The following is a 24,950-nucleotide window of genomic DNA, read 5'->3' as shown; positions in this document are numbered from 1 at the left end:
TTCATAATAGTTGGAAGCTCAGCCTCTTAACAGTTCTCTTTCCAGTACTTCAAAGTTGCTATATCTATATCACTAACTATGACAGTAGTGTTCCATCCATGGTTTCCCAGAGGTGTTTATGTATTTTTAAGAAGACAGAAAGGGGAACAGGAGTTTGAAATTTGAATTTAGGCTAGGTATGTAATTGCAGTGGTTAGGACAAGAGGAAATAGCCTCAAGTTGAGCCAGAAGAGGTTTGGATCTGGGAATTACTGGGTAAAGTGAAACTAGGATGGTGTCACGGTTTAACACTGGCCCGGCAATTATACCGAATAACAGACGCTCTCTATTAATCACTCTCTCCTCCTTGATAAAGAAAGGAGAGAGAATAAGGGAGAGAGACTTATGGGTTGCAAACTAAACTACACAACTTTAATGAAACAGTAATGATAAATAGGAAAAAATTACTAAATATATACAAATATACAGGAAAATTGATACCATGTTCCTCCCCCTTTTTCCCCCAATAACTCTCACGTCACCACCGAGGCTGCAGGGCAGCCCTGGGAAAGTCCAGGCTGGACTCCTGGAGTCGGCAGCAGTTGGGAACCGGAGGCAGGAACACACAGATATGGGCTGGCACGGATCAGGACCACAGGCAGATGAACGGACGGACGGAATCCTCTCAGGAAGCCTGGTGAAGGAAGGGAAGCAGGAAATCAATGGCTTGGCCCTCTTGATCCCTCAAATTTATGCTGAGTATGATGTATATGGGATGAAATACTCTGTTTGGTCAGTTCTGGCATCTATCTTGTCTGTTCCTCCCCAAAGGAGGGCTGCAGGTGGGACCTCTTTCTTCCTTCTGGAGGGTAAAAGTTTTCCTCAGAGCTGAGCAGTGTCCTTGGCTCTGCACACCAGTCTCTGGCTGTAACTATAAACATCGAGTGTTATCAGTCCTAGAAGCACACACTGTCTGAGAGACTTGCTGTTAATTTCAGCAAGTGCAACTACTTACAAGAGACTCAGCTAAAAGCAAAAGTACAGGACAGAAAATCACCTTTATCCTGGCCCAAACCAGGACAGATGGATGATGTGCTTTACTGTATAAGAGCCCACTCATCTCATCGAAGCTTGTAAGAGGCTTGTGTGCTATGCAGGTTGTTGGGCAGGCAGTAACCAACACGATGTCCCTCCCTTGCAAGAAAACTTTGCCATGAAGAGCAGTAGTGTGCTTTGATGCTGTGAACAGATCTTCAGCTCCACTGGCTTCACTGTTTTAATTCAACGTGGGTTTGTGGGTGTAACAGAGCAACATGGCTTTGTTTCTAGTCTTTGAGCTTCCTGTGTGACTATACCTCTACAGAACATGCAGCACAAAAATAGCAAAGGAAAGAAATGTTTCAGATATAACATAAGCAGGTAGCCCTCAGATCAAGCTTTGGGGAGGCTGTGCAGGTGCTGTGGATCTCTCATGGAATGGGTGGGGGAGTCCATTTGTTTGTTGTGGCGCACTGTCATTACTGTGGGGTTTCACTGCATGCTTTAACCCCGTACTGGTTCTTTTCAGTCATGTCCTGAGTTCAGAGGATGAATTGTGAGACTGTTCTGCTCCCACTGGTGTCCTGCCCCTTCAGTGGGATGCTGCTCTCTAAATTCTGAAGGCTGCCCACCGTGCTTTAACACAACTGACACTGGGTGTGATGTTTCAAACGTGATGTTATGGGTATGAGTGCTTGCACTAGAGGATTGAGGTGAATATGAAGCACCTTAAGTGAAATAGCACTCAGCCCTTCAGTCCACTCTCCAGCTTTACAGCCAGCAGAAGATGGGAATAAGACTTTTTTTCTGTACTTTCAAAAAGCTATGAAAACTGAGTGAAGCCGTATTTATTCTTCTCAGTTTATGAAATTTTTTTTTTTACCTCCAAACTCCATAGTATGCTGAAGCATAAATAATGTGCAATATCTTGTGGTTTCCAAATTATTCTGAGATACCAGTGGTACCCAAAATGGCATTAATATGTATTAACATAGAGTAATATTTGTCTGTTGGGGTTTTTTAGCATTAGGTCTTTCTGATGTAACTGGCTTCCCAATCTACTTAAATATTCCATAACTTGGTGCAGCCCATCATGAGATAACCACCTCCATTCTACAAAGTATGAAGATAGTGCAAGGAAAAGTGCACGATAGTGTCATTGGTGAATGATATATGGCAGAAGGCTGGCAGAAGCAAAGAAAGGGTCAGACTTAGGGCAGTACTCTGAACTTCCAATAGATTTCTGTAATTGTAATTGTGAACAATAACCAACCATGAGTAAAAATCATTCTTCAGACTATGTTAAAGTGCTGGTATAGTATGGTTGCTAATGGTTCATAAATATAAGCCATACATCACTGAGATAGTAGAGAGCATGTCAGAAGTGCAGAATATACCACCAGGAGTTAATGTGATTGGGTTTGTCTCTTTTATGCTGAGTGCTGGACAGTCCTTGACCCCTAAGGGTCACAGATACTGTGACCCCTGAGAAGATGGATCTTGTTCAAATGGGAAGAAAGAAAGTGTAGTGTAACTCCATGAACTTGAATTTGCCCTAACTATACGAAACACTCTAACCCCATTCACAGTAATACAGATTAGTTCCTTTCTTTTAAAGAGGAATCAAGAAGCAGATCTTACTTTCTGTTGAAACCATGAGAATGTTTGCAGACTTTTCTGAAAGAGAAAGACAGGGAAATGAAACAGCAACCTGACATTTTGCACTGCAGTTGTGGTCTCTGCACCGCATGCTGAAGTCTTTACGAGGCTCCCCTTCAATCTGCTGATGGAAGAGGGAAAAAAATGCAACTGCAAAGGGTAGAGAGTGTTGAGGGAGGCAGGAGTGGTGCTTTGGTCTCCCACTGCTGAGAGTGTAATTCTATCTCTCAGACCTCTTTGGCATTAAAATAAATACATCAGCAGAATTGACCCCTCTTTGGGAATGTTTAGTTTGGAGAAGGCTGAGAGGAGACCTTATTGCTCTCTACAGCTACCTGAGAGGAGGCTGTAGGGAGGTGGGTGTTGGCCTCTTCTCTCAAGTGAACAATGACACGACCAGAGGTAATGTCTAAGGTTGCACCAGGGGAGGTTTAGGCTAGATATTAGGAAGAAATTCTTTACTGAGAGAGTAGTTAGGTGTTGCAATGCGCTGCCCAGGGAGGTGGTGGAGCCACCATCCCTGGAAGCATTTAAAAGCCATGTAAATGAGGCACCTTGGGACATGCTCTAGCGGGTGATACAGATATTGATATATATATTTTATTGGGAGAGGACATTGACAGTTGGACACAATGATCTTAGAGGTCTTTTCCAACTGTGGCAATTCTGTGATTCTGTGATTCAGAACATGTGCTTCTCAGGAAACTTGAATCATGTGTTGAGCATATGCAATGCCTGCTAGCATATTATAGCATAAATTTTGTTGCTGCTCTCTCTGTTGCAGCATTTTGTGTGGCAACAAACGAGGTTCTAAAGGTCATTAACCAGAATAGGAACTGGCAATAGAACAACCTTGGACCTCAGCTGCCTTCAGTCAGTAGGAAACTGTGGCCACACAGATCACTTTCCAGCTGCACATCAGCACTGAGGAGAGCACATGTGGCTCTTCATGACCCAGACTTGACATCTTGACTGCCCAAGTTAATGTGAAGGCCTCATTTGCCCTTAAGATCCTTTAAAGCTATTGTAAGCTTTCCTGCTTTTGAACATATTGATGTACTAATTTATACTTTCTCTCTGTTTGTTGTATGAGGGGTCATTCTCAACAAGATGACTGAATTGCTTTGTCCTCTTTATTGTTGTGTGCCTGCATCTACTGCTACTACATGACCATTTGCATCCTGTCTACTCTAGATGATGTATAACCACACTGTCCTCCCACAACCTCTGGGATATTTTTTTTATTATCATATTGGCTGTTAGGTGTTGGCAGCTTTGTTTTTCTCTTCTGTATCCTCCTGTTACATTTTTTTGTTGTTATTGTTCTTTCCTCAATACCAAAAAGCAGGATGGAGGCATGAAGAAGGTGGTAAATACCAGCACAATTGAGCTACCAGACAAACATGTTGGGAGAAGCCATCATCCAGCATATATGAGCTTTTCTTTTGTTTTTAAACAAATGATCCCTTTATAGGGGTCTTTCATAATACAGTGGGGGACTGGAGGATTGTTAAAATGCACCCTCTCCCTCTCATATGAAGTTTTCCCCCCCCTTTTTTTTTTTTTTTTCATATCTCAGTCAAGTTTGAAAATGAAGCATACAGTGCAGGTTTTCCTGTGTTGCTGTTTTCATAGACTGCTTCTGTTAATTTTAGATTATTTTTTACTTTACAGTTCTTGGGAACTTGTGGAAGTAAAGGTGCTTTTTTTTGGTAGAGTTTTCTTAAAACTGTAGTAATAAAAAGAACTATACTTAATACAAATATACCTTATCTCTATTTCTTGATTTTTGTGAACTTTTCTTAAACTCTGTGTTCAAGCTATGGTACATCACCTTAACTCTGGGTCTTGGTATTGAATGTCCAGACCTTTTATGAAAGATTCATGATTCTTGTGGTGTTTTATTTCTCTAGCTAAGTAAAAGTGACAAAACCCACATGACACTCCTGTGATCCCTACTTCCCTACTCAGTCTTACTGTGCAGTTGTTTGAACTGAAGAGAGTGATGCTTCCAAGAACAGAGAAAAAAACCCGACATTTATCTGTATCTTCTGATTGATAGAGGAGTGTATAAAAAGTGATACAATACATTGAAGGCAGGTTTTGTAGAGAGGATGAAGTTGCTGGGGAGGAAAGAGCAGTGTAGGGAGCAGAGGGGTCTGTCAGCAGCCAGCACTGTGTTAAGGAATGGAGCCTCTGGGCCCCCGGACAGCCAGCACACATAAATGTGGGATTTCCTTCACTATTAGGTGGGATTTCTCATTAACATGATGTAGCAATGAGATATATATATCTGGTGAATACATATATATACACACACACGCACTTGTGAATACCTGGGTAGTATATTCAGCAGCTTGGGATGGCCAGATTAATGTTTTCCACTCAGATAACCTCATTTGTAAGTCTTTTCTCTAAAAATCTCAGACTACTCCATACCATAAATAAATTGTACGGTACACATTGATACTGAGTTTTGAAAATAGGTACGTTGATAGCCTTCATTATAGCAGAGCTAACACTTTGCTACTGTTGGTTTTTCAGTTTACTCTCTTTAAGTTGAGTTTGGGAATGAGAGTCTAAAATTTAGGTGGTACTCATTTGCCTCTAAACCTATCAAATGTGCCTGATCTTGCTTGATAATGAGGAAAAGAGTGTATTCACTACAAGACTGATACTTGCAGCCACTGCGAGAACTTGTGGTCTATGGTACCTCTCAGCCACAAGCAACAGAGAAACTGATTTTCTCACATGACTTGTCATCTTGGCAAGTTTCTGCTTTGAGTGGTCTGAATCTGAAATCATCCTTGTATACTGACTTTCCTTTTGCCAGAATGGCTTTAAATGAGGATCAGTGTGAAGTGAGTAGAGAGTGGCAAAAGCACACAGGTAAGTATGCTGGACAAAGACTTTAAAATTAGTCCAATGGCATTCATTCGAGGCAGGATTACTAATGCTGGTTAATTCAGATCAACATTGGTTGTATAGTTAGTCAGAAAGGAAAATATCTTACTAATTGTTAAGTATTCCTCTAAAGAAATTATTGTCTTGCACTGGTCAGTGTAACCTAGAGTAACACTCGGTGGCAGAAAGTTGCAGAGAGGAAAAGGGGTGATACTGGGTACACAGTATTTAATTACTCTGCAGCCCCATGATGCATGAGAATATATACATTTCTCATGTATATAAAAGCAGAAGCCTTTACTGAGGTCTGAATATACTTCTAGGATAGTTTATGTGCAGCCCTTGCACTGTAGGTGAAAGTAGTTCAAGTGTTATAATCTTGCACTGACATCACAAAAAAAAATTCTTTCCATGCACATTCCTGCTCTATTACCAGTTAAGTGATAAGGAGCTATTCCACTGCTAATAAAAGGCTTCCTTGGTTACAATTCGTTTTGTTTTATTTTAAAAAAGACCAGCTGGCATTGATATTATTTGTATTACTTTTGCTCATATAATATACTTTTTAAAGAGTTCAAATAAAATATGCTAGTACATCTCTCATTCAGGTCACCTTGCATATTATTTCCCCTTTTTTCTCCAAGTACATATGCCAACATATGCCACACTTTTGGTTCTTCATCTTCTGGTGGTCATAATTCACTTTGGTGGTAATCATTCACCTCACTACCATAATTCCAAGATAACCAGGTCTGGTTCCCAGAGGAAAATTCCCTGCTTTGTAGCAGGCCTGACTCCATCATCCTTGCTTTGTCCAACAGATTACCTATGGAATATTCCACTGAGCTTTGGGAACTACATGCAGAAAAATTTCATCTACAATTACTACCCAGCCCAAGAGTGTTAGTAGTGCCTTCCCAGGCAGTAAAGAAGTTGAGCCCTTCTTTTCCAAAGACTTGCAGAGGCTCTTTCAGATGGGAGCCTGCATGTCAGAGGGGCTGCACACACCTGCTTGCTCCTGGCCTTCACTTGGCTGCTGATGCAGGTGAAAGTGTTTGGCAGCCTGCTGTCAATTAACCTTTGCCTAAAAATCCTCTTCCTTTTTTTTCTTAAAATAAGGGGAGTTTGATACTACTGGGTTTCACTTAAGTCTTGTACTTCCTCTAGTTTATAGTGCTTCCCCCCTTTCCTTTCTTTTTGCCAGTGTATCTAGAGACTTAGCAGAAGAAACTTAGTTTACTGAAATTTGATTTAGTTTTCTTAACTATACTTTGTGGATCTCTTGGAAGAAGCCTGTGGGCGCCAGGTAAGCACCACTATTTTTTTTCAATTATTATTTTTTAATTATTATTATTTTTCCTGTTGACCAAGTAGAGAATCTTTTGCACTTCCTAACAAGAAGTCATATAAGCTACTGCTTCCCTTTCAGTGTGTATGATAATTTGTAGACTGTCCTTAGAGACTGCAAAAGGGCCTTCCCTTCACATGCTTGGACTAAAGCAGTTGGACTTTAAACCACCTTTAATTAATTTTTAATTTCTCTGAGACAATGCTTGGAGCCTGAAAAATAATCACAATTGCTTTGTATGTTTCTGTGACTTCTTAATGACTGCTGACTGAATGATTTAAGCTTATGTTTTTCACCTTTTTGCTAGGAAGAAACTTAATCCTTGGTAAATGTTGCTGGTTTTCAACCTGGGGACCCTCTACAACAATGTCATTAGAAAAGATGAATTAATAGGCTTTGGGGTATCTTAGCTTGAATTATTTGCAATGTCAGTAACTAAAATTCTGGGCTAGAGACAGCCATTTCCTATAATCCAGCCTTTTTTCCTCTAGTAATTGAGTATGGGAATTCATAATGTACATACGTGTTTAACCTGTCCTCCTTCCCAAATCACACTTCACTTTGCAAGAAACTTTAAGTAGCTAAAAAGCAGGGGAGAAAATCCTTTTAAAAGCACAAAGATTTGGGACCTTCGTTACGTAAAATAAACCATTTAAGGCAGACTTAAAATATCTTTTGCAGATTTCCTATAGAGACCATTTGTCAGGAATACAGTGTCAGTGAAGATTTGGATTAAATAAAAATATAAACCGTAATATAGAGAATGAGTGATGCAATTTTACTTTATTCTTTTGTTATTAACAGGGAGAAAAACATCAACATGCCTGATAATGAGAACCATTGCTGCTCATTGGTTGTCATTAGAAAGACAAACATGAAATAAACTTTAGTCAGTGAATAAGCACAAACATGGCTTGGCATATTTTTCCTGTGACAGTCTGTCTTAGCATTTCCCAGGTGTTGCCTCCTGTGGCTCATGAGAAATTAGTGGCAGAGACACTGTGTGTCTATTATATTCTATATGTGCAAGCTCTTTCTGAGCTAAATTTAATTCCTTTTTTTTTAAACATTATTAAAGAACTCACCTGGAGCCAGTTACAAGGTGTTACACAGAATCTAAGTTTTCAGTGTCACATATATGGATGGTTGTAAGGAATAACTGAATGTGCAGTTTTCAAGAGGGTGAATGAAACTGTAACATATGAAAACTTTCTGTACCAGCTTCAAACTTGCACTCCTTGGTAAGATTCAAGTTGATTAAAAGCATGTTTTCTTTTAGATCACCTGTGTGTGTTCCTGAGAAGGCTGCAGTGAGCCAGGCTCCGTTGGCCCAAGAATTAATTTGCACAGGTAAGGAAAACTTCATGTACAGTGTACTGCTAGGATAAAGATTTCAAATGAAAGCAAGTATTCCATCACTACTACAGTAACAAAATACCCATAATAACACTTTCTCTTATATACATAAAAAACAACTTTAGGGGGTTTTATCATTTTTGTGTTCTAGAAAATGTAGTTATGATACGACGCATTAAGCAAACAAGAGATTGTTCTTTGATGTTAGAAAAGAGGCAGGGTCTAAATGAACTAAAATTGCAGGGGTGAGGGGTTAGAAGGTCTTCCTCCTTGTAGCTTACCAGAAATGAACTTAATTCTCTTTCCCAAATTTAGAAAATATTTGCTTGTTATTGACTTCATTTATTAAATCTGATTCATCAACTTTGTTTCTGTTAAGAGTAAGGGAAACTCTGGATAAATTTGCAGCATATGAAGTTTAAATAAGTTGGTTTCAATTTTCAGCTTACTTCTAACCAAAACAAAAGCCAAACAAGCTTGGAAAACTTCTTACTAGTATGTAAATACATTTTAAAATATTCACATCATGGGTCTATAGGGACTGACTGGCAAAACTTTTCTCTCTGTAATGCTCCAATAGCCATGATTCTGATATTTATAGTAACATGGGTGTCTAGAAGGAAATAGTATAGTGCAACTAATATTAGTTGTCAGAAGATCAAAGTAGTTTCAATGTACATCAAATAAAAAAATGTAGTAAAATAAATCCTGTGTTAAATAATAAGTCGCTATCTGTTTTAAAACCAGGATCTAGCAACTTGGCAGAAACCTGGGGATTTATCCCCGTATTAGTGAACTATACTGAATGATGCAGAGGTGATTGTGTGAGGGACTAACAACAGAGGCAAACTTGATGAAGCGAACAGAAACAGTTATTAACTCTTAGAAAGAAAGAAGATACTTTGGTTTATAGTATGAAGATACACCCCCTTGGGAAGCACATTAGTTTTTTCATTTGAAAATCAAATGCAAAGCAGTTCAACAGCCTCCTTGAGCTCAGATCACACTCTGATAAAGAGACAGCTGCATCTAAATGAGGTGGTAAATCATGTCTCCAAGCTAAATATTTGGGTTTCTCTTCCCAGTCAGATACTCTGAATACTTGTTTAATTTTTCCTATTAATATTAATAATCACAGCATGTTTTATGTTGGAAACAATGTGTTTAATTCATAAAGAACAAGGCATGTCAGAAGATGCTATAGATTTGCATAGTTAGTCATGCATTAAAACTTCAGAAAGACAACTAATTTTGTTTGTGGAGTTTTAGGAGTGCCTGACATTATTTTGATCAAATTATCAGTTTATATATTTGAAATCTATGAATAGCAAATTTGTTATCCAGAGCTATCATCCTTTCTGTATGACTGCTTTCCTTTCAATACCAACTCTTATGTGTCCTGTATCATATTAGTAGGGAAGAACTTGAAACAAAATTATCTCATTAAGCAGTATAAAGTAAAAATAATACTAGGAGTATAGTGGGCACAATGTAATCCTCACATCAGTCCAAACTAGGAGAACATCCCTACTTAAAAACTGTGGCTGTTCAAAACTGAAAGTGGGATGAAAATTAGAGAGTTAAGCTAAATAATTGAAGGTACACTTCTCTGCTAGGGATAATTTGACTGTGGACTGGATCTAATTGAAAGCTAGTAGGATTCCCAGATTTCAAGTAGAGGCTTGAAAGCTGCCAAATTCCCTAAAAGCAGAATCTTTGGCAACAAAGCAAGATGTATTTAATCTCCAAGTGCTAGAGTTCTGTTCTGGACAGTTAGTGAGTATTTCTCATTTATTATCATCCTCTTCAATCAAATCAGGAGTCTCTGATATGGCAATAGAGTAAGATGCATATTACCTCCAGGGTACACTAAGGATTTCTGTGGTTTCTCTTCTCCCCACACCATTTTAACCGCTGCAGGCAGGTTAATTTCTAAGACCACGTTTTACTGTAAACTTTATTGTTGCTCTGAGGAAGCACTGTTAGAAGGATGGAGAGTAATATCCTTTTCATCAACATGATTGTAGGAGTCTTTGTGCTCTGTGCACGGCAGGAAGAAGAGGTTCCAGTGGGTTTAAAAGCACAGTTCAGATGGTCTCTTGCATCTTGTTAGGTTTACCCAGGGGCTGTGTCTGAGCTTGACCCTTGTGATCCCTCAAATTTATATTGGGTATGATTCCTATGGGACAGAACATTCCCTTTGGTCACTTTTGGTCACCTATTTGGTCCCCTCCTCCTTAAAGGAGAGTTACAGGTGTGACCCCTTTGCTCCCATTCTCTTTACAGAGTATAACATGTTTTTCAGAACTGAGCAGTGGCCTTGGTTCTGCACATCATTCTCCAGCTGTAACTATAAACATTGAGCATTCTCAGTCCTAGAAGCAGACACTGGCTGAGAAAATTGATGTTAATTTCAGCAAGTACAGCTATTGAGAAGAGACTTAGCTGAAAGCAAAATTATGAGAAAGAAAAATTAGTTCCATCTTGACTCAAACCAGGACACAGGATTTTTTCAAAGTACTATTGTGAAGAAAATAATTGAACAGCTTTTAAAAATGTCATGATGTCAAGTATGTGATGAGCAGGAGAATCACTGATGTCTGTGAGAAACTGAAATAGCCTTACAAGAGCTGCAATCCAGCTAAAATGGAAAATATTTATGAAAGAAAACTCTCTGAGTATAACAGTGCACACAGTGTACTTCCACTTGAGACAAAATACTAGTACTGGGGATTGCATTTCTGTACATTGAAGCCATCTAGTGGCTGATTCCATAGCTACCATAGGCAGTAAAATCTGCCATTAAGGAATGTGCTTCCTGGCATTTCTGCTTATGTTAGTGCTGGCTTGTCCAAAGTTTCTGCCAGGAATGTAATACAAGTAGCTGGTACTTAATCTCTGTATTCTTATTAGAACTGACAGTTTTGGGCTGAGTCCTTTGCTACTGACTGAAGCATTTTCGTAAGACAAAGGTTTGTCTGTGGTCTTTTGCAATTTGCTTTCTAGGTGGATAATTTCTTGTTGGTAACTTTGTGGAAGCACTCTGAGCAGTAAGATGGGTACTAGAGTACAGCAGGGAGAGGTGAGGTGGGTCAAAGTGGCAGGAAGGAACATGTATTCCCCGTATCACATGCTATATGTGACCTCTCAGGGTTCCTTACTTTGTATAAAAAATACTTTTGTATTTTCAGTAGTAAATGGCTTGGACACTTATCTATCTGTGGTTTTGGAGATATTTTCTTAGAAGGCTTTGGCAAATGTGACTTGCACTATGACTGCTGAGACTTCATTGTTTCCTTTACCTGCTTTCTGTTTAAGAGTAGGATTGTGGCGGTTGTTTGGAGGTGGGTTTTTTTTTTGGTTTTTTGTTTGTTTGTTTGTTTCTTTTTGGTTTTAATCTGCTGGAAGATTTGTTGTTGTTATGACTTTATTACCTCCTTGAGACAGTTGTGGGAGCTTTTTTATTTTTGTGATATTATTATGCAATAAATGAGATCTTTTAGATCTCCAGATGGCAACTTAAATTCAATTTTTTTTAGAGAATCAGTCCCTGAATTTAAGACACTAAAATATTCTAGTTTTACTTTAAAAGCATGTTTATGAGGACAGTAAATACTAAGTAAATACAAGACAACTATTTACCAAAGAATGGAATGAGAGTCCTACTCTAAAACTGTATAACTAGGAGAGGAAGGAGCATATGCATTTTACTCAAGATACCATTTGAAGGTGGCAGAAAAAGATGTCACTAGATGGCACTGACTTCCACTATCTGCAGTAACTGTGTGACTACTTTGCTATATGCAAATCAGATCTCAGCTGAATCCTAGAAGATAGCAAGTATTTAAGGAATTAGGAGATTTCAATGCAATTAAAACACAATGATTAGTACAGTTTTGTGTGTTTTGGATACTATTTCTCAGGAAGAAGCACAAAAAATACAGATTTTTGTGTATCAGATTGAATTTTGAATAGTCTTAGGCATCTAAGGACTGGTATTAATAGAAACTTTCTTCACTTGATTCAGTCCACTTTGTCATATTTGCTGCTTCTGTGCTGAACACAAGTGGAAAAAGCCAGCTATATAATGTTCCCTCTGTTCCATCTCAGTTTTTGCTCTGACAAGACAAGGTTGTGTCAGGTTCCCCTGTTAAAGGGATAAATTACTTTATTTCTTTGCAAGTTCTTTTCCCACAATATAGCATAGAATCATAGAATTGGAAGGGACCTCAGAGATCATCAAGTCCAACCCTTGATCCACTACTGCTGCAGTTACCAGCCCATGGCACTGAGTGCCACATCCAGTCTCTTTTTAAATATCTCCAGGGACGGAGAATCCACTACTTCACTGGGCAGCCCATTCCAATGCTTGATCACTCTCTCCGTAAAGAAATTCTTTCTAATGTCCAACCTAAACTTCCCCTGGCACAACTTAAGACCGTGCCCTCTTGTCTTGTTGAAAGTCTTCTGGCAAAAGAGACCAACCCCCACCTGGCTACACCCTCCTTTCAGGGAGTTGTAGAGAGTGATGAGGTCTCCCCTGAGCCTCCTCTTCTCCAGGCTGAACAGCCCCAGCTCTCTCAGCCTCTCCTCATAGGGTCTGTGCTCAAGTCCCTTCACCAGCCTGGTTGCCTTCCTTTGGACCTGCTCCAGGACCTCGATATCCTTCCTAAACTGAGGGCCCCAGAACTGGGCACAGTACTTGAGGTGTGACCTCACAAAAAAAAAAAAAAAAGCAATTCCAGCATAATGAGATGAGCTAAACTTTGTTACATTAACATACACATCTTGCACCAGGTTCAGACTGAGGTGCAGACTGAGCATGGGCCTGGATGCTGTCACTGGAGGTGTCACTTCATTCAGTACAGAGCTGGCAAAGAATCTACTCAGGGTTTTGCTGTATACCAAGCACTTCATTAAGTGTAAGCATGGATATTCTAGTTTCTGGAGATTTGTCTTATGGTAATGACAGACTTCAGAAATAACGGGGAAGGAGGAGGCAATTTAAAGCTAATTAAAAAAGAATTAAGGTAAGGAGATCTCCTTTACTGGAATGAAATCTAGTAGTGAATTTGGGAACTACTCTGTACATTGAAGGACAAATCAAAAAACCAACCAACCAAACAAGCAAATGACCCAAAAAGCCCCCCAGCTTGAAGCAAACCAATATAAAAAACCCCCAGCAGAGCCTCTAAAGCTTCTAGTTATTTTCTCCTCCAGCTTTGAATAGAACTGCTGAATGATAGCCTCTCTCCACTGCATTTTTGTAAGCTGCTTTGTTGGTTAGAAGAAAATGGAATATTTCCTCTTTTTCCTCAGGGGCTCTGTAATTATTGCTGAAGAGAAGGATCAGATGAGAGGAAAAAAAGTAAAACCATCCACTGAAAGACAGTAGAAACTTCCCCATGAATGTAGCCTTGCTTTGGTGTTTGTGGAGCACACCTGAGAGTACAGGTGACTTCACTGGACTTAGGCTGTCATCTGCTTCTGCTTCCCCTTCCTGTGCACTACCAGCCAGAAGGTGACAGAAAGTTCAGTACTTAGATCCATCTAAAATGTAAATAAATTGCCTGTGATTGTTTGGCTTAGCTGAATAGGGGCTTTGCATACCAATTGAAACCAGTATTCTTTCTCATGCACTCATCCGGGTCTAGCAGAAATCTTCTAGCAAAATACATGCTCTATCACAGGACTAAAACCTCAGATGTTTCCAGTTTCTGAACCTAAAATGAGCATGGAGTTGGGACATTCAAAAGCTAGACAGAAAGGGACTAGAACAGCAATTGTTTATAATTTCTATTTGATACCTAGGTTTCTGTTTTATAGAACTGTATTAAGTATACTTAATATCTAACATTTAGCTTCAGGGCAGCACCGCTCTTGGGGCTGCCCTATTAAGTCTGAGTGACCACCAGTTGCTGTAGCTTTCTGTATCCTATCTCCGAGCCTGTACCTGCTGCTTCTACTTGATGTGCTACCTGCTTTTTAATATGAAAGATCTGGCCTCTGTCACCAGGAGGCCCACAAACCCCCTTCTAGAAAGAGAAGAGTAGTGGGGAAAAAATCCTTACCTGATATAAGCAGAACTGCCCAGATTGTCTATGCTCCAGTCTCTGCTGTCCAGCCTATGTAAATAACAAATGTCAAACCTAATTATCAGTATAAATATGGCCTGAAAGAAGTTATGTGTACTACATCCTACTGCATCTTGAATACGGGCTAAACAATATCATACACTTAGGGAAGTAAAATGTCATTCTAAGAATTTAACATGGCCTAATTATTAAAATTAAGATATATACTTCACCTGATTCTGATTCTGCTTCAGCTTCCATACAAATCCATGCTGTTACGTTGGTTCTGCAAGTATGAATGTGCTGTTTCAAAGAGGAATTGTCCACATAAGAAAAGTTCACAAAACAGTATGTTTATTTCTATTCCCTTTTTCCATTTAGTATAAAGGAAACAGTAGTGTGTTCTTAATGTGCTGTGACCTGAGAATGTCTGAAAATGAGACAGTAATAATTAATAAAATGGGCTGCCCAGGGAGGTGGTGGAGTCACCACCCCTGGAGGTGTTCAAGAAGCATTTAGACGTGGCACTTCAGAATATGGTTTAGTGGTCATGGTAGCTGGCTTTGGTTGGACTCCATCTTGAGGGTCTTTTCCAAACTTAATGATACTATGACTGTATAATAAGTCAAGATATTGCATGAGTTTATCGCTGATCCATCATGAGATACAAGAACTCAGGAAAAGAAATGTGTAAAAAATCAAATCTACTCTTCATAATTTGGATGGGCTGATAGCATTTGCTCAATTTTTATTAAGTCCCTATGAGAGACAGAGATCAAATTGTGACTGTTCTGTCAACAGTTTGGAAATAGCTGATTCTTCTATACTGCAGAAGCCCTTCCTGAAAAGACCTGAAGCATCAGGCAGCTCCAAGATCTTGTAGCTACAAATAGTTTACTCCAATGTAAACATGTGTAACAGTTCTTAGTGTTTGCTTGCAACAGAAGGTGTAATTAGGGAATTTCTGTCACCACGAAGAAGGTTGCATACTTGACAGGAAACAGGGGTTCTATAGAACCATTTGTGGAAAAGACTTCAGTGTGATTGTGAAGATACATCAACACACTGCTTCAACATATAGTATGGTATTTCCTTAAGGTGGAACAACAGCATGTGCATTCTTTATTTTTCCTGTCACCATCCATTTCTACTATCTTACATCATCCTTATACCTTAACTACCACATGCTGTTTATTTTCTTTCTTGGAAAAATAAAAGAACATTCATAAATTCTATGAAAAAGGAATTCCTTTATTTTTTTAGAAAAGGAACATTTTTTCATTACCAACTGAAAACTTTACAAAGTAAAGTATTTCTCTTCCAATAGTATTTTAATATAAAAACTTAAATCTCTTACTCTGGTCTTAACTGTTCTAACAGGAAGTCTTGTGGCACTGCAGGACCCAGGTATTTTCAGCCTCACTCTGGTATGTAATAATAAATCCATCACTTGTTTAAATAAAACCCATTCCTGTGGCTACTTACCACCAGCAAAAAATCCTTACCACCAAACCAAAAATAAATCACCTTCACTAGTCCAAGAAAGACAAAACTCTAATAGTATTACATGATTACAATGAGAAGCCTTGTTAAAAAAATTTATTCTGAAAGTTAGACACAACCTTAAAATTGTACAAAGACAACAAGCACTCAAATTACATAGTTAGCAGTGAGTACAATCTGAACACAACAACAGTGAGTCTTGTCTCTCTTTATATGTAAATATAAAGAGATTATCCTTGCCAAACTTTCAGCTCTCTTTTGTCTCGCCCCCTTGAAAATCAGATTATGCTGCAAAAGTTAGCAGGGAGCATTTCACTGTTCAGTTCAACAGAATTGCTAAAAGGGGCTCTGCCTAAAAATAGTCCTTCTATCATGAGAATATCCCATACTTTGCAGAACCAAGTTTCTCTCGAAATTGAAAAACAGCTTTCCCTTTCATTATGGCAAATGTTTCACCTCTAGGAGCCTGCCAGATTACAGGCTCCAAAATGCTTAAAAATATTAGAACTCACTCACTTTTTTTCAAGAACATGCAAGCTGAAACTAACACGGTGCATACATGTATTCACAAACCAGAGAATGTTCCTGTTTGCATTTTACTCTTTGTATTTTACTCTTTTCTCTGTTCCAAGAAAACCACTTCAGAGTAACTATAGCTGTAAGTTGGCTAAACTAATACAAGTACATGATCAGAGAAGAAATTTTTTTTCTTTGTAAATATTATGAGTTTCAAAGTTATTAATAAAACCACCTGACAAAAAGTATCCCTCATAGCTTGTCCCTACATATGTATGTAAAATGGTAAGCAAATATTGCTACCATCCTCCCTTTACTTCTGAGAACACTTGTTACCGGAAATACATGGAAAAATGATGCCATATTCTTGCCCAGAAAAAAGGAAAGTCCCGTGTAGACTGTTAACAACTTAGTCACAGCCTCTGTTTGAGGAATTAGCCATTACTTAGGTTTAGATAAAAAAACACAAACCCTTCTGCTGTAAATATTTCCTAAGATCAATTGCAATTAACCCAAGGTTATGATTTATCCAGCTATAGACACACTGGCAGAACTATGCTCTGAAGCTGAGTGTTTGTTGGACACTTCCAAGACTGAGTGGAATAATTTTTACTTTCAAAGAAAGTAAGTGTAACTGTCTTGTTGATGATCTGGATTATGTCCATGAACACAAACTTATTTATTATTCTTTCTAGATTACCTCGAAGTACTTTTTTTTTCACTGCTTTACTCCAATATAAATGTTTGTTGCAACAGATCAGTACCTTGATTTTTCAAAAAGCTTTAAGAATGTTGTGGGTTTCCTTTTTTTTTTTTCTTTTTTATAACCAAATATCCTATCAGAGTAAGTCACCAGCATCCTACAAAACTGCTGTGCCCTGGAATTAAGTCAGTTCCATTCAAATTTCTGATGATGAATTTTGCTTCTAAATTGTTCTGACTTGGTAGGCTATGGCTACACTCATAAGGTTTCTCACCAGGTTCATACCCTTGGCAGGATTTCTGCATAAAAAATAAATGTGTACTAGAAAAAATATCAAAATACTTACAGAATTATATTTATTCTATAAACTGAGGCTCTGTACACAGACTGCTTTATGAGTAGGCTTTTCAAAAACTAGGTGTCCAAATATTACTTTGCCTTATTGAAAATAACTTTTTCCTTTTTTAACTTAAGCTTTTGATGTTGCTGACTTCTAGTTTTATGTAAAATGAGACAAGAGTAAGTAACTTGATTTGTTGTGCAACAATCCAATTAATGGGATGCACCCATGGTTGCTGGGGGAACTGGTGGATGTCATTGCTAGGCTGCTCTCCATCATCTTTGGTAAGCCACTGGAAACAGGAGAGGTGACTGAGGACTGGAGGAAAGCAAATGTCACTCCAGCCTTCATGAAAGGCAAAAGAGAGGACCCGGGTAACTACAGACTGGTCAGCCTCACCTTCATCCCTGGAAAGGTGATGGAACAACTCCTTCTTGGTGCTGTCTCCAGGCACATCCAGGACAAGAAATTTATCAGCAGTCAACATGGCTTTACTAAGGGGAAGTCATGTCTGACCACCTGATAGACTCCTATGAAGGATTCTCTGAGGATCCTTCAGGTGGAAGGATGATGGCAGAGCAGTGGACGTAGTCTACCTTGATTTCAGGAAGGCATTTGACAGAGTATCCCACAGCATCCTTGGAGCTAAACTGAAGAAGTGTGGCCTGGATGATTGGGCAGTGAGGTGGATCGGGAGGTGGTTGAAGGACAGAAGCCAGAAAGTTGTAGCCAATGGGATGGAGTCCAATTTTAAGTCTGTTTCTAGTGGAGTCCCTCAGGGGTCAGTACTGGGACCAGTACTATTCAATATATTTACTTGTCATCTGGATGAGGAAATAGAGTACACTATCAGTAGGGTTGATGATGACACAAAACTGGGTGGAGTGGCTGACACCCCAGAAGGCTGTGCTGCCATTCAGAGGGACCTAGACACACTGGAAAGTTGGGCAGGGAGAAATTTAATGAATGATACCAAGGCTAAGTGTGAAGTCTTGCATCTGGGAAAGAACAACCCCAGGTACCAGTACAGGTTGGGGACTGAGCTGTTGGAGAGCAGCACTGGGAAAAGGGGCCTGCGGGTGCTGGTGGGTGGGAGGGTGACCATGAGCCAGCAATGTGCCCTTGTGGCCAAGAAGGCCAATGGCATCCTGAGGTGCATTAGAAGGGGGTGGTTAGAGGGTTGAGAGAGGTTCTCTTCCCCCTCTGGTCTGCCCTGGTGAGGCCACATCTGGAATATTGTGTCCAGTTCTGGGCCCCTCAGTTCCAGAAGGACAGGGAACTGCTTGAAAGAGTCCAGAGCAGAGTGACCAAGATGATGAAGGGAGTGGAACATCTCCCTTATGAGGAAAGGCTGAGGGACCTGGGGCTCTGCAGCTTGGAGGAGAATGAGGGGTGACCTCAATAATGCTTATAAATATTTAAGGAGTGAGTGCTAGGAGGATGGAGTCAAGCTTTTCTCAGAGGTGACTAACAACAGGACAAGGGGCAATGGTTATAAGCTGGAGCATAGGCGATTCTGTATAAATATTAGGAAGAATTTTTTCACTGTGAGGGTGGCACCACTGGCACAGGCTGCCCAGGGAGAGTGTGGAGTCTCTTTCCCTGTAGACATTCAAAGCCCACCTGGATGTGTTCCTGTGTGACCTGCTGTAGGTGACCCTGCTCTGGCAGAGGGAGTCAGGCTTAGATGATCTTTCAAGGTCCCTTCCAGCCCCTGACTTTGATTCTATGATTCTAATGTTACCATTCTTTTCAAAATATCTGTCAGTTTTCCCATCAAAGTGAAAACATGGCATCCTTTATAAAATGGTTATGGGGTGAAAAACATGTGAAATCTCATGCTAGCAAGAACTGAGCTAACTAGCACAAATTCCTACCTTTTAACCACACAATCTTTTTTGAATGCTTTTGTTTAATGGAAGCCTATTTTCTCATTAAAAGCATTGTTTTCTATTTGCTTCAATTCTAGGATAGCAGCCATAAGGTAAAAAACCAAATAATAATTTAACCGTGTTGTTTCACTGTGATGAAACAGCAGCTGTAAGAGAACACTTTCAATTATTGTCAGGGCAGAGAAGTCTCTTGGCAGTGTACCTTTCACTTGGCTTGAAGTTTTATATAACAGTACTAGCCAAAGGCAGTTCATGATGTAAAGGGCTGTTACAATTTTAAGGTAAGCTCAAGTTTGTGCAACAGCAAATGGTATTTTGGAAGGCATATTTTGACATCTAGGACTAGAGAAAAAAATGTTATTTCTGTCTGAAGTTCTAAACCAGCAACCAAAATCATTACAAGGACTGATATGACTGCACGGAGTCCCACTAGCTTCAAGAGGAACCAAAGGTGCAGCAGTGTTCTGAGTACCTGTGTACTGGTACACATGGGTAGGCAGCCTTCTGCTTTTTTAGTTTTGTCTATTTATTCAAACAAGTCTTATAGCAGAATGCTATAAGACATGGTTAGAATGGAACTTAAGTGCATTTCTGTAGAAGCTAATTGCACAGGAACCAGTTGTTACAAAGTCTGTAAGTCCCTCTTCTCCCAGTTTAAAAAAAAAATAAAAATATTGCTCTAGAAATAGTTAGGCAAATAGCTACAGAAACAACGTAAGTAGGTTATTTGTATCTCTTTTTAGCAATTACTTAGGATTGCTCTAAATACATGGAAAAAAGAAATGCTGAGAAATAGATACTGTGAAACTCTATGGGGAAAGGAAGCCTAGCAAAACAAGTGGCTCCACCTGAGGGAGTCCAAGCACACTTACACCACTGAATGCACCCAGTGGAGGATTTCTGTGCTGCTAGAGGATGCCTGACACCACCCTGAGCCTCCAGCACCTCGAAGAAACCTAGAGCAGGCAGAAGTTGGTTGTATTTCAGCACTTTGAACTCTGTCACTGCATTCAAAAACTTAGTTGAGCACTTACATCAAATGGAGTATTTGGCATAATAATTTGGAATAGCTCAGTAATAGGTTACTAGGTTTCAAAGAGTAAACATCACGGAAATTCTTCAATTCCTCATTATACCTTTTGTCAATCCAATAGGTGTGGCCTTGGCACAGAGTGAAAAATACAGCACAGGTCTGTAATTCCACTATAGCTTCAAAATATATCTGCTTTCCTATTTGCACTTAAACATATTGAATAGCCTTTGCAGTAACTATTTTGGAAACTTTTAATCACTTTACCTCCTTTGACTAAAAAGCTGAGGACAAGGCCAGACACAAAGAGGACCTTCAGTGAAAGTTAAAAAAGCTTTCTCAGCAAGTCAGCATCCCTTCCCCCCTGTTTTTGATTTAGCATCATCTGTCCCGCTAGTAGGAAAAAGGCATTAATTCTTTCAACTAAGATCTTGGTCCAGTATAAGTTTCACTTGCCAGGAGCTGCACTGCAAACCACACTCAGTAACTGGTTTGTCTGCTCAACTTCCAAAGATCTGCACTGAAACTGAAGGGGATGTTAAACTGAGACAATGAAACAGTGATTTGAAAACAGTGGGTGTGGCAGGCCTGCAGAACCTCCTAACTTCATCAGGAATAGTGTAGTTCAGAGGTCAATACAAGAGACCACCTATTTAAGCTGGATAATGAATACATCCACAGTTGCACAAAACAAGATAAGAGAGTACTTGAGAAGACAAATGTTTCCCATCTTAGAATGTAAACCAAACTTGAACAGGGATTTGCCAAAAATCCTCCCCCAAGAGAGCAGTTGTATTTTAGCTAACCATTCTACAGATTCTTGCATCTCAAACGTGCAGCACTTCTTGGTCACTCACGGGCAAGACACTGGACAAAGCAATCCACTGACATGATTTGTAATCCCTACAGCATCATCTTTCTTGTCCTTTTAGATGCAGCGTTCAGGTGAGTGCGGTCCTCCATCCAAGTGCCTTTTTCTTAGCATTAGATACAGCCAGACTGAACACACAGGTAAGGTGGACGCCAGGTATATTCCCTACATTCATCTCGAGCTCTACATCAGTGTAGCTCTGAAGGCTACAGCAGGGTTAGCAACAGCCTGTGGCATACCACTAAGTTCACAAATAGATTGTCATTTCTACAATAATACAAAATAGCTTGTAAAACCAATATGTAACACTGTATATATGCATGAATAGAAAAATAAACCACACCATCAATATGTAAAACTTCACAACGATGATGAAAAAGAGTGTTATTCTCAGCGGTCTTCAGTATTGATGAGCTGGTTCTCATTGTCATACCCATCAGGCAGGTACGCTTTCCTTAGCTGATCTGACTTAGGTATTGAACTTCCATTCTTGACATAGCGGGACAGGAAGGCTCGCACGGATGGGTGATCAGCCTTCTCGAGAGGAATATTAGCTTCCAGGCACATTTTCACAAAGTCCTGGATGACACTGGTTTTCTCTGTCTGGGCAGTACTGTTGCACTGAAGGGAGGCAGTTAGAGTCCTCTGCTTCTTCCTGACGTTCTGTTCTTCAAACTCTGCCCGTCGCTTTGTGTGCGTTTTGGACTTGAGGTGGTCGTTGATTGCAGACTTGCGAACGTGATTGAGAACCACATTGCAGGAAGTACAGAAGAGTTTCCCTCCATCTTCGTGCAGCTCGCTGCCAAACTCAGTTACACGATCCTGAGGAGTCACATACAAGGCAGTCTTCGAGCGGTTACGTGACGGAGCAGACTTCACTCCAAACCGTTCCATCGTGCTCTTCGATAAACTTCACCTGAAAAACCAAACCCCGAACCTATGGTTAGAGGGTGTTCATGATGTTCAGGATGCAATCTGTGTAATATCCAATACAGTTCCTATTGACACCTAAAAGATAGTTACATGTAAGCTGGATGTATGAAACTATTATTGAAAGGCTCTTCATCTTGCTGACTAAAGAGCTCGTGAGAGCAAAGCTCCTCATGGGTCAGAGTAAAATACTTTTTATTTTCTACAACTAAAAAGCTCAACAGAATGCCCAAAACTATTTTTTTTATCATTGAACTTCAAATAGAAAGGTTTTTTTCTTTTTCTTGAAAACAATTTCTTTCCTTTATCCTTTAGCATAAAGGGTGCTTTCTTGGTTATATTTTCAACCTGTTTGACAGTTTCGTAGTTATGTTGAGTCAGTATTTTCCTATTTACGTCCTGAAAATTTGTATTAGTTCTGTTTGAAAATGCAGGTGTCCAAATATCTGGCAAGAAAGCCACAACTGTCACTTACAAAAGCCAGTAAAAAAACCCACAAAACCCCAAGCAAGCCAAAACCTAACAAAAAAACCCAAGCTGGAGCTCATGTGTGAACACCCCTCACTTTTGTCCCAGCTCAAACCATAACTACTGGACAGAATCTTAACATGGAGTCAAAAGCAAGTATTTTTGTCATTGCAGCTGAAGACTGGTAAAACAGCCTAACGTGATCAGAAACTAGTACACATTTCAATTCAAAATAAGAACACGTATTTTCAAAGATGACAGCTTCTCTGAGGAAGGTAAAACCAAGTTTTGAACTGTAACTTTTTAACATCACTCTAAATGACACTATGTCACCAAAGCAGGCAATAGCCTAGTCAACAAGTGTGCTAGAATAGAACAGGACCTGCTTCTTTTTCTGATGTTGGGAAATAGAGTAGCTGGTGTAAATCTCGGTCAAGATAGTTTGAGTCCTTTTCAAAGTAAAGCTGGAGTCAAGAAACAGCTCGGTTCAGGTTTAAGGTTTTCTTAGCAAAACAGTAATTCATTAGCGATCCACTTCCTTATCAAAGGCAGGGTAGCAACCAGTTTTGAATTTTTAAGAATTTATTTTGGCAAATACTTTGAGGAAATATATCAGGTTGCCTGGGCATTGACCTATAGGTATGAATGACTCTGAAGAATTCAGTACTGTCTGTGCTCACAAGGCTAAATGAGAGATCCAGTACTTCTAGATTCCTTAATCTTAATTATTTATAGAAGAGTTTACTGTAGCAACATCTTCAAAGATCTGCATTAAAAAATCACGATTGCCAAGCCAATTTTAAGTTGAGCTTATCCACATCTAAGGATGGAATGGAGTCCAGAATGCCTGTTGCTTGCTCTAGCAAGAGAATAAGGAACAGATACTTCAATCTCCAAAACTGTGTTTTTTATTAAACCACAGCCACACTGGGAGCTGAAAAGGGACACCAAGATCTTGCTGTTAGCTCCTTGCCTAGTTATTTTTTCAATCTACCTGCTACTTTTGACAACTTTAAGCCTTGACTGCTATTGCACAGCACTGCACACTAAGATAAACAAGCTTCTTCAGCATCGATGGAACTTTTTTCATTCCTTTTGTTGCTTTATGCAACTCCTTCCCGTGTGTTTCCTAAGTAACTGTTCCTGGAAATCAAGTGGAAAATCAGACTTAACCCCACACGAACTTGTTGCTGGGGCTTCAGAAACGTCAAAACGAATCTCCTACCCAACTAGGTAGGGTGTGCAGTTCCGCTATACCAAAAATCCATACGAAACCTGTGAGCGCTCAAACTACCGAAACACGGAATTTTGGGTGAGGCTTTTTTTGTCTCAAGTTTTGGGGTGGATTCCTCGATGCCTACCGAAGCCTGAACTACTGAGGGCAGGGGAAGGTGTGAGTGAAGGCGAGGCACCAGGACAGACACCGATCCGCCCTCTGTCACACCTGCATAGAAGGAAAGCCCCGGGGAAGGCGGGTGCGCACGCCTCGCCTAACAAGTGTCACCGGGAGTAGAACCACTCCACGCGTGCCCGGGAACTCCCTGCCAACCCCAGGAGTATTTCAGGTACGGAGGGAGGGATCGGAGCTTCCAGCCGCCACACGGGTTCCGCTGCTCTCCTGGCCTGGAGAAGCAGCCTCCGACCGGCCAGCAGGACTCGAAGTGTTTACCCCCCCCCCCCCGGGCTTCGGACACCGGACTGCCGCCGCCATTTAACCCGGGTGGATCTCTGAGGAGCGGCGGGTTTCACGCCACGCCGCCCGCCTTTCTCCGCTCCCGCCCCGGGGGGCGCTGAGGATCGGCGCCGGCCCCGGCGCACACACGCCAGCCCTCCGCTCGCCGTCGCGGCGGCAGACAGGTGCGGCCCCTCCCGCCCTAGCCCCGCTCCTTTCCACCCCCCTTCCCCCGGCATTGAGGATGTTTCCATGGCAGAGCAAGGAGGCGCCTCCGCAGTCGCCGGTGGCCCCGCCGCCGCCGCCACCCTCCCCGCCCCCGCCCCGGAATCCCACAGGCGGCAGCCCGCGACTCCAGGCGGGCCCCGCCGAGGCAGAGCCGCCCGCCCCGCTCCGTCTCCCCCACCCCCCTGCTGGGCGCCGTTACCCGATCCAGCAGCGCGGCCTCCCCACGCCCCGCCGGTGGCCGCCGCCGCTCCTCCGCCGGGCCGCAAGCGCCCCTCCGCCGAGGGCCGCCGCGCAGCCAGCGCCGAGCCGCAGCCAGACGGACCCACCCACCCTGGCGGCCGCGGTAGGCGGGCCCTAGCAACCCGCCTAGCAACCGCCGCGCCCGCCCGCTGCCCGCCCCCGTAGAGAGGCGGAGGTGGAGAAAACCCTCAGCGATTGG

The 24,950-nt window shown here is 40.9% G+C and overlaps 1 protein-coding gene across 3 annotated transcripts; it reads right to left on the bottom strand.

Moving 5' to 3' along the window:
* Positions 1 to 596: 596 nt before the first annotated feature.
* On the bottom strand, positions 597 to 24,834 carry CGGBP1 (CGG triplet repeat binding protein 1). 3 transcript variants are annotated; one of them, XR_003988614.1, is made up of 3 exons: positions 24,711 to 24,784; positions 21,149 to 22,129; positions 597 to 673 (listed from the first exon to the last, which is right to left on the bottom strand). XR_003988614.1 is itself a non-coding variant. In XM_030466146.1 (2 exons), the coding sequence occupies exon 2, from the start codon at positions 22,105 to 22,107 to the stop codon at positions 21,604 to 21,606; it is 504 nt and encodes a 167-aa protein (XP_030322006.1). In that variant the 5' UTR covers positions 22,108 to 22,129; positions 24,711 to 24,834; the 3' UTR covers positions 15,943 to 21,603. The 3 variants fall into 3 exon arrangements, 2 of the variants coding, with proteins under 2 accessions (XP_030322006.1, XP_030322018.1); XM_030466146.1 differs by lacking the exon at positions 597 to 673 and having other exon boundaries at positions 15,943 to 22,129; positions 24,711 to 24,834; XM_030466158.1 differs by lacking the exons at positions 597 to 673; positions 24,711 to 24,784 and adding an exon at positions 23,973 to 24,336 and having other exon boundaries at positions 15,943 to 22,129.
* Between the last annotated feature and the right edge of the window lie 116 nt (positions 24,835 to 24,950).

The sequence above is a fragment of the Calypte anna genome, chromosome 1 (genome assembly GCF_003957555.1).
Source record: "Calypte anna isolate BGI_N300 chromosome 1, bCalAnn1_v1.p, whole genome shotgun sequence".
NCBI classification, from domain to species: domain Eukaryota; kingdom Metazoa; phylum Chordata; class Aves; order Apodiformes; family Trochilidae; genus Calypte; species Calypte anna.
The sequence above is the reverse complement of the archived record's forward strand: the minus strand, read 5'-3'. Positions and strand labels throughout refer to the sequence as shown.